The sequence below is a fragment of the Elephantulus edwardii genome, unplaced genomic scaffold (assembly GCF_000299155.1).
Source record: "Elephantulus edwardii isolate Elephantulus edwardi_28Jun2011 unplaced genomic scaffold, EleEdw1.0 scaffold00003, whole genome shotgun sequence".
Classification (NCBI taxonomy): domain Eukaryota; kingdom Metazoa; phylum Chordata; class Mammalia; order Macroscelidea; family Macroscelididae; genus Elephantulus; species Elephantulus edwardii.
This window is the reverse complement of record NW_006399753.1, coordinates 40,171,944-40,186,205: the sequence shown is the minus strand read 5'-3', so window position 1 is coordinate 40,186,205 and position 14,262 is coordinate 40,171,944. Positions and strand designations below refer to the sequence as shown.

General features: G+C 39.4%; 1 protein-coding gene across 2 annotated transcripts in view; it reads left to right on the top strand.

Moving 5' to 3' along the window:
- Nucleotides 1-14,262, top strand: part of LOC102858384 (fibroblast growth factor 14-like) — a 936,720-nt gene that overhangs the window by 638,536 nt on the left and 283,922 nt on the right. Inside the window, exon 1 of one of the 2 annotated variants that reach the window (XM_006879395.1) lies at nt 7,557-7,749. The exons of the other annotated variant lie outside the window; for it this stretch is intronic. Within the exon in view, the coding sequence (XP_006879457.1) occupies nt 7,557-7,749 (193 nt within the window). Of the gene's footprint in view, nt 1-7,556; nt 7,750-14,262 lie in introns of those variants that run through there. 2 annotated transcript variants of the gene reach the window in all.

The following is a 14,262-nucleotide window of genomic DNA, read 5'->3' as shown; positions in this document are numbered from 1 at the left end:
AGCAAAGAAAATATATGAGCAATTACAATTTCTGTCAAGTTAATTCTGTCTCCTAGAATTCTATACAACATTTTAGAACAGTTTCCAAGGCTATAAATCTTTATAAAAGCAGGCTGGAGTAGTTGGTGGTTTTGAAGTGCCAACCTTTTGGCTAGCTTTACTATGCAGCCATACTTACATAAGGGCAAAGATACAGACCTTTTGCAAGTTTTAAGTGCTATGGAATTGCACAAAGCTAGAGATGGAAAAGTAACACAACTGTTTTGGTGATTTCAATTTGAAATAGATTTGTAAGAGAAGATCTTAACTGAGAAAGTAATATGAGACCAAAGATTTCAAGAGAGTGAGTTAGTCACAAGGAACAGTAAGTAAAAAAGTTCTGTTTAGAAACATGTCAGCTGATTTGAGGAACAGCATGTGAAGTAAGTGAAGAAAGAGAAACAAATGGTGTCTGAACAAATGAATCTAGAGTTGAGCCACAAACCATATGGAACATTATAGATTATGCTGAGAACTTTAGGTTTTTATTGAGATGTGAGATTTTAAGCAGAAGTTGTGATATAATCTGGTTTATATCTTCAACATTCTGGCTATATTGTTGATAATTATAACAGTAAGAGTGCATCCAAATGCACACCCATGTTTATCACAGCTCTGTTCACAATAGCAAGGAGTTGGAAACAACCCAGGTGCCCATCAACAAACAAATGGGTAGAGAATTCACACAATGGAATACTATGCTGCACTGAGAAACAAGGAACTCACTCAAAATGGGTGAGCCTGGAGGACATTATGCTGAGTGAAATATCTCAGTCGCAAAAGGACAAATATTGCATGGTGCCACTGCTGTAAAATGGGACTGATATCAGGGTGGGGGTAAGACTGAGAAAAACTGGATAAATTGTATATACTGTACTGAAATAGATGAGGGACTGAATAATTTAAAAGCAATAGGGTATTATGGTTATCACAAGAGTTCACAATTAAGGTTGCATAGTGGAATGTACTTGGGGCGGTGGGAGGGGTGCAGGGGGATTTTGTACCAGGGAGGGAGTGTTTCTTTTACTTTTGAAAGAGAGGAGTGAACTGAGGGGCAGGAGGAGAGGGCTGGGCGGGTAGAGAAGTGCAGCAATGAATGAATGGAAATCCAAATTCTCTGTAAATGTTCATTAAAATTATTACAAAAATAAAATAAAATAAAAAGAGTTCATCCAAAGAGACCAGTTAGATTGTATAGTCAAAAGTAGTTACAGTGAAAATGATGCAAAATGATTCTCTTCTGGATCTATGATGAAGATAGAATGAATGAATTGTGCTATGATAGAAGATATCTATGATGAAGATAGAATGAATGAATTGTGAATGATAGCAGATGCAATCCTCAGTGTGTCCACCAGCCTATGTTAGGAAATTTAGAGGACAGTTGCCTTACCAACTGACTGTCCATTTCCAAGAAAGGTGATCCAATAGAAGGTGGAAATTATCAAACAACATCATTAATATCACATGCAAGTAAAATATTGCTGAAGATCATCCATAATAACTAGAATAGTACATAGACAGAGAACTACCACAAGTTCAAATAGAGTGGCACCAGAGATATCATTGCTGATGTCACATGGATCGTAGCTGAAAGCAGAGAATATGAGAGGAGTCTATTTGCATTTTCTTATTTTCTATGCAAAGGCATTTGACTGTGTAGATTATAACAAATTATGGTTATCATTGAGAATAATGGTAATCCCAGAATACGAAATTGTGCTCATGCACAATCTATGGATAGAAAAACCAAAAACAAAACAACTGTTATTCAAATACAACAAAGGAAAACTATATGGTTTAAAATCAGAAATAGTGTGCATCAGGGTGGTGTAGTTTTTTCCATCCTTATTCAGGCTGTATACTGGACTCTGAAGAGGTATGTGACATCAGGATTGGAGGAAAACACAACAACAATCTTCGTTATGTAGATGACTCAAACTTGCCTGCTGAATGTGAGAAGGACTAGAAATAACTTGCTGCAGATGATCAGAGACTATATTCTTCAATATGGATTATATCAAGAAAACAGATCCTCTCCATTTGGCTGACAGGCAACATCATTGTCGATGGAGAATGGATTGAAATTGTCAATGATTTCAACATACTTAGATCATCAGTCAACATCTTTTGTACCAGCCTATATCAACATATAGAGATTCACAGTTGTTGTAGTTGTAATGTGTAGTCGAGTCACTTGAGACTTATAGCGACCCTATGTACAAGAGTCCTAAACACTGCTCTAACATGTGCCAACTTCACCGTCTCTGACACACTCATTCCCATCACCCCAATCACAGAATAGATCCATCTCGAGGGTCTTCCTCTCCTGTGCTGTCCCTCCTCTCCCAAACATGATGTCTCTCTCCAAGGGCCAGTACCTCATTGCAATATGCCCAAAGTATGTCAGACGAAGCTTCAGAATCCTTGAGCATTCCAGCTTCACACTCTCCAGGACAAACCCGTTTATTCTCCTAGCCGTCCATGGTATATTCAATACTCTTCTCCAGCACCACAGCTCAAAGACATCAATTCTCTTTCTATCATCCCTAGTCACTGCCCAACTCTCTGATGCATAGCACGCAATTGCAAAGACTATAGCCTAGATCAGGCACACTTTAGTCTCCATACTGATGTCATTGCTCTTCAGTATACAAACCATGATATATTACTGTGCCATATTAAGAACATGGCTTTCATGTTTCAAGAACTTAAGTGAATGGCCAAGAATACACAAGCACATCTCTATATGAATCTTTACAATTTTTATTTTTAGACACTATTTTATACTTACTAAGGAATGGTTTGTGGAAGAGACAGCAAACATCTCCTGGGTAAACAGTATAAAATCAGAGGGACCAAAGGAAGCATAGCATTTCCAGATTTAGTAGCATGAATTATTACGAGTATTTGAATTATGCTTAATAGTTTTAAGTGTTTCTCATAGGCATTCATAACAATCTCTGTGAATTTAGGATATAATCTTAATATTATTATTTCATGAACGCAAAATAGGCTTAAACTCACAAATTTCATGAATAAGAAACTGAGATATGAATACAAACCTCTTTCTCCAAACTTAAGATTCTTCTGAGTACCTTAAATCTTGGACTATAGCCCCTTAGGAGATAAGAAATTCACACAGAATATGTAAACTTTTATACTCAAAACCTGTAATTTAGAAATAATACACAATATGGAAAAGAGTGGTGTGGAAATTGATGATAGCATAGATGTAAGATCTATACATTCATTTACTAAAATTAATTTAAGAATTGATAACACAGTTCCATTTCCATCTCAATTTTTAGGGATGAGGGAATTAGTTGAGGACGAGTTATATCAAAAGCAATTTACGGTGACCATCATACAATTAGAAAGTTGCACAGTCAAAAATCAACTAAAGCAATCGGAAACAGAAATCAGACTCATAACAATTTTGTTAGAGCTACTGTATGAGTAGTTCTTCAAATTTTGTTTATATCTTTTTTTGTTATTGTTGTTTTGGTTTTTTTAATTAAATTTTATTAATTTTAATGAACATTTACAGAGATTTTGGGTTTCCATTCATTCATTGTTGCACATTTCTCCCTTCCCAAGCCTTCCCCCAGAACACTACCATCTTGGAAAAGTAAAAGAAAAATTCTTTCATTGTTTTACAAAACTTGCCCCAGGTCCACTCCACCATGTAGCCATCACTCTAGACTGCGGTCATGACAGAAATACCTAATCACATATCTCTTTTAAACAGTTTTCTCCCTCCTCTGTTTCAGTGCAGTATACATAATTGAACCCATCTTACTCAATCTCTCCCCAACCCCAAGGTCAATACTCTTTTACAACAGTGGCACCATGCAATATTTGTCCTTTGTTTGTTTATTTCTATGATACAGACAGAAGGTTAAATTGACAGCTCAGAGGAAGTTCTGGCCAGTTAGAAATTATTTTTTTTTTACTTATAGCAACACTGGCTCTGAAATGATTTTCACCTTAGCTTCACACATGCTTTTATCACAGCTTAAGACAGCAGATGGCCCTCTTGCGTTTTCTTTCACTTACCTCTGTGCCTGTAAACAACTAAATAGCGTTTTTTTGAGCGGGAAGGGGGGGAAACCCCAGGGATTGAGCTGATTATTCCAGTGTTACCCTTACCTCCATGCTTTCCTAAAATAGAAAGCCATATAAAATAGAAATGACTGCTCGAAGCGTGTGAAATTCATAATTTGAATAGAGTCTCAGACATTGAGGCGTCCAGTGTTCCAGACGCTGCACCAGGGATTGGAATGTATAAAGAAAGAAAAGCAGAATATTGCTCTGTTACCGAAATGCCGAAAGGCTTTGTGCTCCAGGTGTGTTATTAATGTCAGTGAAAGCTGTGAGAATTAATTTCCTTTCCACCTTGGTGGTGGAACGGACCGGAAAGGTGGAAGAAGATTATATGAGACCCTCACAGGTCAGTGCTCTTGATACTCAGAGGAACTTGATTCTGCTTAAAGAGATATACTAGGCGGGATCCCTGCCCTTGGTGCTGAAATATAGTGTCCTCTGAAAATAAACTGATCAGTGAAGAAGGGAAAGGATCCCATAAATGAAGTCTCTAGTAGTACAAGTGATTATGGAAAATGCTGCGTTGTAAAACAACAACAACAAAACAAAAACACCCACAAAACTTGGGCGGGAAACAATTCATACAGCTATAACAAGTAATACTATCTCACTCTTTTCAAATTAACATGGTTGACATAAGACTTAAACAGAAAACAATAGCAACCTCAAAAACCATTTAAATGCAAATTGTGTTATGGTAGTTGAGGGAACTGTACTAGGTAGAATACATAATTAAGCTTAACATTTGGATTCTTTCAGAAACCCACTACAAAATAGTAAGTAAAAATCTGCTTTAATTTTACACCCATTAAAAAAATTACAATCTAGAAGTTCTGAAATATTCTTGTCTTCAACGATGGAAGTCAGTATTAGTATTTCTACTAAACAAGACTTACTTCAGTTTTTTAAAAAAGTCAGATACACCATAGCCATCATTTTATTAGGTATACTCATCTCTCTTTAGATTTCTTCTTAATAAACAAGGACGTAGCAAGATACATATGTGCTATCATTTATATGAACTCAACAAAAAATGGCACAACCAAGACATATGAAACAGAAAATTAAAGTAGAAAAAATTATGCACTTTAAAAACTATCTCATAGATGATTATACCTATGAGGAAATATGTTAGATAAAATATATTTGCATACTTTTAATAATAAGTATGATATTTTATAAATGTAACATGGTGAGATAGAAGGAAATAGACTCTAAGAGTGTCTAATTTAGTATTAAATATATTCTATCTAATCCTCAAACCGATGATGTTTGCATTGGATTCAACTCTGTGCACTTTGCTTCAAAAACAGACCTTTTAATATCTCTGAAGTAAATATGACTAATAGCAATAGAGCAGCAAGTGCTTCATGGAATAGCGATGGGTAAGTTACATGGATCAGAAAGTGTCTAACCTCCTGCAATCAGCCCTTGGATCTACACCTTCCACTTGCCTGGTTTCAATTTTCTGTAGTATTTTACTGCCTGTTCCTGAGACAAAGAGAAAGTAAGGATTGGTTCAGAACTGCTCTCAAGGCTGTCACGTAGGTGTGCCTCTCCTCTTTCCAGCTCTATAGCAGCCACTGGAGAAGTGGTTTTTACAAGTCTCTTGGTTGCCAAATGAGTCTTCATCTTCCTGTCCTTCACACTAGACTACAAGAAGTCTGAGTTTTCATTTCTTTTCCTGTTACCTGTGATGGTAACTAAAGCAGTGTAAAGGGAAGAGGAAAACTAAGAAGCCACTAGCAAGCTTTGCACTGGGCTCTGTCACTTGACTGTATCCTAGAAACCACAGACGTGTATCCATTCAAGCACGAAGCTCTCTCTCTCTCAGCCTCTTTTTCTCCCCCCAGGTGTCTTCTACTCCTTCCCTTCCTTCTGAACCTTTTTATTTTCAGTTTCCCAGAGTTGGGACAGAAGATAACAAAGATGGGAGGCCCTGGCTGTTGTATTTCAGACACAGTTCACTGTTCTTTGCTTCCTGATAAGGATTTGTCCACAGGGGAAACTAAGCTTTGGGGACACAGTTTACATCAGAGAGCTCCTGAGTCTGCTATTTCTTTTCTGTCACTAAAACACTGTCATGCACCCTCCCCCACCCCTCATATTTCTACAAGGACTTCCTCAGTGTTCTCCTGGGCATTACATCCGATCCAGCTGTTGTTTTGGACGAGCTCTGGTGCTGTTGTATCCTCCTCGAACTGTCAGAGAGCGGAGTAGGGCCACCTAGTCACATCTCTCCTTCTGTCTTCCCTCCTTTTTTGTTTCCTGTCCCCATTTCACAATGACAAGCCTACCCATCCTGGTAGCAATAGGAAGACTCCAGCAAGTTTGGGTGAACTAGGTGAAGGGTGGCGACGCCGCCTTCTTCAGGATACACTCTCCTCCCTCTCAGTCGCCCTCACACCTCCTCCTACTTCCCAGTTTGGGGTGCTTTGAGCTGAAGGGATTAGCTGGGAGGGCTGAAACCACTTCACCCTTCTATGGCAGCTGAGTTTCTGTGGACCAGGAGCCACGTTAAGATCCAGAAGACCCAGTTATACCTCGGAAACAAGAGGAAATGAGTGAGTTTCTCTGAAAAAAAAGCGCACCGATATTCCTTCAGTTCCACCTTCTTTGGCCCAGCCTCTTTGTACACCCGCCTCTACAATCTTAGCTTCCTTTCTTCGTCTTCTTCTATTTTTTAAAAAATATTTTGAATTATTGTATTTTTTTTCCCCTGAGGGGAAAAGAAATAGACAGGAAGAGAGACTAGGTTGAAAGATGTAGTAGGGTAAGAACTGAGCACTTTGATTAGAGCTCTCCAGGGAGAAGATTGCTCGCTCTCTCTCTCCAGATGCTGATTTCCAAAGCACTTGACAATCACCGGCACAAGCCGAGAGCAGGCGGCGGAGGCTAGGGCGGCCGGTGGGCAGCTCCAGCCTGGCACTGAGTCGTGCCGAGAGCTCCCTGGACTGAGCAACGCACGGACAACACTGCCAGGACCTCCCCTCGATTTGGTGCCCGAGGAGCCAGCGGCCGGCTCTACCTCCTGCTTGGAAGGTTGGCAGGACAAAAAGGCAGCTAAGTGGCGGTGGCAGCCCCTCAGAGGACTCCGGCGGCGCGTGGTGACCGGCGGCATCCAAAGCGGCGACTCCGCTCCGGGCGGCTGAGCGGCGGACGCGACCTCCGGCGCCTGGGGCTGGCTCGCGGTGCCCTGGGCGCATTTGCGCGCCTGGCTCCGCGCTCCACCGACAGCGCGATGGGTCCGAGTCGGGACTGAGCTCCCCTACCCCTCTCCCCCACCCCTCCATCCTTTCCCCTTCTGCTTCCCGGAGGGCTGAGGTCTGCAGCTCACTTTCCCTCTCCCGTGCCCCCAATTCCCCATCCCTCCACTCCCTTTCCTGCCGGGACCCATTCCCTGGGCCACCATGGCCGCGGCTATTGCCAGCGGCTTGATTCGCCAGAAGCGGCAGGCGCGAGAGCAGCACTGGGACCGGCCGTCTGCCAGCAGGAGGCGGAGCAGCCCCAGCAAGAACCGCGGGCTCTGCAATGGCAACCTGGTGGATATCTTCTCCAAAGTACGCATCTTCGGCCTCAAGAAGCGCAGGTTGCGGCGCCAAGGTCTGTGTGGGTCACTACTGGGAGCTGCACCCTCCAACCTTTCCTGTATTCCCGCCTGCCTGGAGCATCCTTGCCTCTTCCTCCTTCCATCCCTCTTTCCCTCCTGTCCATCTCCCACACCCACCCCTACCCCAGGTCTCCCTTCAGAGAGCTCCCAGCGCCTTCCCCTGGGAGCTGGGGACCTGCTTAGGCAACCTGTAACCACTGAAAACTCAGCCCTGCTGGGAGAGGACACATTGTAGACTCGCTCCCCACTGTCTGGCATTTGATCTCCAGTCTCTTGCGGACTAGATCTGGAAACACTTTGTGGGTCTTGGGTTCCCCTGATGACAGAGGCTTAGACCGGGTCAATACCTGACCCTAGAGCCTTAGGAGAGGATCTTTACTCTGGAGACACCAGAGTCGCCTCCCTTACTCCCAGGCTGATTTCTGTTGCAAGGAACATCCATACCTATGACCTAACTTGGCCTCCATGGTCTCTTCGACATCTCTTTTGCCTCTCAGTGTAAGAAGTAAATGAAAGATGCATGTGAACTAAGTATTAGTTCGATTCAGGTTTACCATAAAGCTGGTTAGGGGCAGTATTGAGCACGTTAGTCCTTCTTGCAGATCTTGGGACTGAAGAGAGGAGGAGGAGCAGTGAGTGAAGAATAATAGGTACAAATTGGCGATTTGGAGAAGTAGAAATTCCTAATGTGTGTCTCAGTCAGTTCACTGAAAGGTTGGTGGAGTCCAGGACTTGAAACTAACAAGCACATCATAAAGATGATTAGAAGAGTTGCCTTGCTATACTTACTGTTGGACAAACAATTAGTTCCCAGCATGACCTTCTTTTGTCACTTTTAAAATGTCAGGGTCTGAGAAAGCATCCCTTTCAGGGGACATGGCCACCAGCTTTTGTCCCTCTGCCTCTCTGTCTGCTGGTTGGCACATGCAGTTGCTAAGGGTGGTTGTTTTGAGAGCACAAGGAATGCTGTATGCAAGAAAGGGATTGCTTGTTTTTCCATAACGAAGTGGGTTTGGCAGGAAACATCAAAGAATATATTTACATCAGTAGGAGTATATGTTTACCCAGCACATTATAGTCTCTGTGCCCAGCTGTGTTTGCTTTTAATGTCCTGTTGTTTTAAAGACGAGACTGAATCATACGCTGTACTTGTCCATCTATGTGAGAATGTGTATGCCTATATATGTTGTGTACACGTTTACAAATCAAGGACCAGAAGTTTCCATGCTGGTTATTTAAAAAGGCTAAAGCCAGATGTTTTTTAAAAAGGATAATTATTCATTGAACAATTAAGAAATTGCAAATTATTCTTAGAATCAAGCTTAAAATGGCAAGTATGTATAAAAATGGAAACATAAGAAATATAACTTATATGAAGAATATAAAATTGATATAAATAACTTTTAGGTGAAGGATTTGAAGACAATGGTACTTTCAGAAGAGTGTAGAAAATATTAAAAAATGCATTTCAATTTTCCACTCTAGCTTAGGGTTTTACTTAGCGTACCTTTGTGTTACATGAACAGTGTAGCTGTGTGAAGCACTGGTAATCCATTGATCCATGGAGCATCACGTTATCATGACAAAGAGTGTTTGCATCTCACTTAATTTCATCAAACACATTATCTTTTTAAAATGCAGCTCACACTAGGTAGAGCTCCAAATTGATTATCCATATAAAGGAATAATCCCTTTGTATATAAATAATGATGAAAGCTTAGCAATTGTATTCCTTAACTATGTCACTAATTGATTATAATGGTGATATGAGAAATCCTCTGTGTCACATTGGGTGGTGAATGAGCAAGGGTTTGGTTTATGCTACTAAATCTTAAGATGGGCGTATTCCTTTATCCAGAGATAGAAAGATATATGAGTTGTCGAGTAGTATGCCTATTTGTAACCCTGACTGTTCTGTTGGTATTCTTTAGTTCAAAATAATACTCATATCTCAATGCTGTGAAAAAAATTATATCCAAGATCACTTTTGCTACTTCATTTTTTTTGGTGGGACTTTTCATCATTTTTTCCTTATGAGAAATATCTCAAATGAGAAATATATTATTCTTTCAGAAATACTATAGAACTTTCACAAAAAATCCTGGTGGCATAATGAGTAAAGTGCCTGATTACTAACCAATATATCTGTAATTCAAACTCACCAGTTGCTCCATGGAAGAAAGGTGTGACAGTCTGATTTATCTCTTAAATGTCAGAGAGGTATTATTAGCATTATTAAGTATAAGCCACACAAATATTAAAAAGTTGTAGTATGCAAATTGCATAATAATATAGATTAATAAGTTGATATTTTAATATATAATTATTTGACTAAATAATTGACAAATTATTTTTAGCACAGTTACCTTTTCCTTAAATACTTACCTTTTGTATAGGGAATGCTACTAAGAAATCTTGAAATTTTGATCTCTTTTATGTATGGCATAGTTAGAGGCATATTTGAAAATTGTTAATTTGACAAATAAGCCTTAAATTAGAACAGTGATTAGAATAGATTTAGACCCTTCACCAAGGAGCTTGCAAACACTCAGTTATTAAGTCATTATGCATATAAAGGAACATATGAATAAGAAATTACAAAATTCAAAGGTCTATAAAGCAGATGAACACAGGACTGAGATGGAGAATAATGAAAGCGAAGGTGCTAGTAGAGGGACTTGATGTCATCAGGTTATTATAGTGGGCCATGTAGCAATATCTCTAGGTTGAAGATTGGCATCTGTGAAGGAAGCAGATGTACATGGTGGACGAGTAAGTAGCAGGAAAAACATTTAGTCGAAGGCCGAAATAGGAGGAACCTTATTTCTACTGGGGCAAGCAAAATGGGTGTTGAAAAGTTGAGTGCCTTGTAAAGTATAATGTATTTGGACATGTTTACAAGTAGTTTGTAGACTAGCTCTACATTTTGAAGCTTGGAGAAGGGTAATAAATATTTTTAAATGTAAATTTTTGAGACTTCATTAAGTATGATTTAATTCATTCTAAAAATATAACTAATACTTTCCCTTCCATTCTGAAGAGGAACCCTGCCTCCCTTCTTCCATTAACCTCTACCTCTACTGTGTGATTTTTGAACCAGTGAGTTGCCCTTATTTGAAGGACAGCAATTTACAAGATGGCTGCTAGTGAGTGTTCAGAGTCCACTGTGGTTCTTTTTCATCTTCACAGCCTCCTTCTCCAGCTCCACGCCACAGAGCCGCCCACTATCATTCAGTGCTCATCACACTAATCACACACTTCCAGGTCTGAGTGTTTTCTGTATCGCTTACTGTGTACTTGGCAGTTTCTGCCCACTTCCACCTTACCTGTTGACATTATTATTTCTTTTTAATTTTAAAGTTTGGAGAAAAACATCATCTTCTCTGAGAAGCCTTCTCTCATTCAGCAGACTGGAAAATAATTTACCTGTGGCATTTGAAACCTCACTATTGTTATTTCTTGACAATATCTAATTGAACACACATTCAGTAAAATTATAAGTAAAAGCAAAATGTGTGTCTTTTGCATTTTCATATGTTTTTAAACCTTGGAAGCTTGGCAGACTATTTTCTGTGTCCTGGTTCTTCTCATTGCTCTTGAATTGAAATGAAATAAGGAAAATGAAGACACTCAAAGCTGACAGTGTCCTTGATCCATTACTTCTCAAAATTGTCTATTTTTAAAATTAAAAAAAATTGTGATATATATGGTTGTATGTGTGTGTAGATATGGAGGTAAATGGGTTTATATTCTCCAGATGTTTAATTTTTGCAGTTCGGAAGCATTAATGTTGTTTATCTTGTGCTTCAGTGACCAACTAATTCATTCTTAAAGTTTTCTGTCAACCTTAACAGAAGATCAGTGTCTCCTAAACATTAAGTCTGTCTTTTTAGCACCCTCCCAACTGCTCCTGGTAATCACCAATAAACTTGGGTCTCTATATATTTGTTCATTTTAAATAGCTAATATAATTGAAATCTTATGTGTTCCTTTTCTGACCCTCCAGTGAACTTTCAGAGGCAGTATACTGCACCAGAGGAGATTGCCTATTCTACTCCCTTAGAGCAACTGGTGGATTTGAACCACTGGCTTTGGGATTGCATCACAGCTTCTAAACATTAGGCCACCAGAGTTCTCTTAGAAACAGATGTACACATATAAAATATGCTAAAGAGCAACGATGTCAGTCTAGACACAAAGGTGCACCTAATCCAGGCCATGGTCTTTTCAGTTACTTGTTATGCTTCAGAAAGTTGGACAGTGACTAATGGTGACAGAAGAAGAATCGATACTTTCGAGTTGTATTGCTGGAGAAGAGTCTTGAACATACCATGGACTGCCAAGAAAGCAAATAGATATGTTTTGGTGAGGGCAAAACCAAGTCTCTTCTTGGAGGCTAAGATTTTGAAGCTCTGTCTTACTTTGGGCACATGGCCAGGAGAGATAAGTCCTTGGAGAAGGATATCATGCTCAAAAGGGTGAACGGACAGCACAAGAGAGGAAAAACCCCGGATGAGATGGATTGATACAGTACCTGGGGGGATGGGGTTGGTGTGTCACAATTAGTGAGACTGGCTCAGGACAAGGAATGGTTCAGAGCTGCTGTGCATAGGGTTGCTATGCACCACAGGAGACTCAATGCACATAACAACATTAACATACTATGACAGGTTTGGAAGCCGGAGTGGCATCCACTTCCTAAACATGTCTCCAGAAACTCTATGAACTTTGATAAATGTTGATAGTTGTAGAGGGGCTTCAGGCCTTTGTTCATAGGGTCTTTATGACTCATGCTCAGTTGGAAGGCAATCAACAACAACAACAACAACAACATATAAGCCACTTTACTCCTAAATCAAATGTGAAGCCAAACTGCTCAAAAATTTTTATTTAAAAAAAATTCATTTTAAAAGTAAAGTACTCTTCAAAAGAGAAGTACCCATCTTGAACACAAGGTATTAGGTAAGAAAGCTCTAGTTAGGGAGGGTCAGCTATGTGTGAGCTGCTTACAACTCAGTGGCACACAACAACAATAGATGAAAGAAGATATTTCCATCCTCTCAGAAAATAATCAATAGCAAATTGATTAAGTGAGCTCTGGTGGCTAGTGGTAAAAAGTTACACTGGCAACCCAAAGGTACCCAGTTCAAAGGTACACACCAGCTGCTCTGCGGGAGAAAGCGAGGCAGTCTCCTCCTGTGCAATTTACTGCTTTTTAAAAACTGCTAGAGGGTCAACTATGGGTCCATTCTAACTTGATGGTAAACAACAACAACAGAAAAAGAATCAATAGCAAATAGTTATACAATTATTCCTTCTTCACTGTTGTTGCTGTGTTCCATTGAATAATGGTTAACTAAAACAAATAAATGGTAATATTAGGGGATTTAAATACAATTTAAATTCTATCACAGGTGCTGATGCTACCTGAAAATAATTAATTATTTTACATATAATGAGCCCAGTATTAATTTTGGGATACTTAAATAATATGCTTTTGTTACTTACTAGAGACAAGGAGTCATTTGTAAACAGGGAATGGTAGGAAAGACCCAGGCACATTCAATTTAATAATATTGTGAAGTTGTTTGGGGGGAAAATCTTTTTTTTATAAGCAATTCATTTGTGTGTGTGTGAGAGAGAAAGGTATGTTTCGCTCTTTATTTTTCTAGTTCTTCCATATCAGGTTTAACAGGTGCAAATATGGATGACAACTACTTAAAAGTTAGTGTTTATTGTTTTATCAGTGCCCAACATAAAGACAACATTTCACAAGTACCTGTTGAATGAATGGGAAAAAAATCCATATTTTTTTAGGACATACGTATAACAGGAGGATGGTGTGAAAATTTAGTTCAGTTCATACATAGCAATTGTTACAATTCACTATGAACCTGTTGTTGTTAATTACCATTAAACCAAGCACAACTCATAGTAACCCTATGAACTTAAGGCCTGAAGCTTTCTATAACTATTGTCATTTATCAAAGTTTATAGAGTTTCCAGAGGCATGCTATTTATCAAGTGGATATGTTTAACAGTTTCTGATACACAGGGTATCCCATTTCAGGTCCTGTGCTATTGAGAAGTATTTAATTCATACTACTATTGGCACTGCTCACCATACTATGATAGGTTTGGAAGCAGGAGTGGCATCCACTTCCTAAACAACATGCCTCCGGAAACTCTACGAACTTTGATAAATGTCGATAGTTGTAGAGGGGCTTCAGGCCTTTTTTTCATAGGGTCTCTACGAGTCTTGCTCTACTCGAAGGCATTCAATATCACAATAACCACTTTATGTGATGAATAAATAAACATTACTCACTCATTTTACAAGTGAGGAATCTGAAACACAAAAAAGTTAGTAAATAATGGTGCTATGATTAAACGCTTGACTTCCAGTCTTATTTCAGAGATACTGCTTTTTACCAACACTAATTACCTATTGCCACTTGTTTTATATTCATTCTCTCAAATAGTTGAGTTTCATGACAATTTCAGAG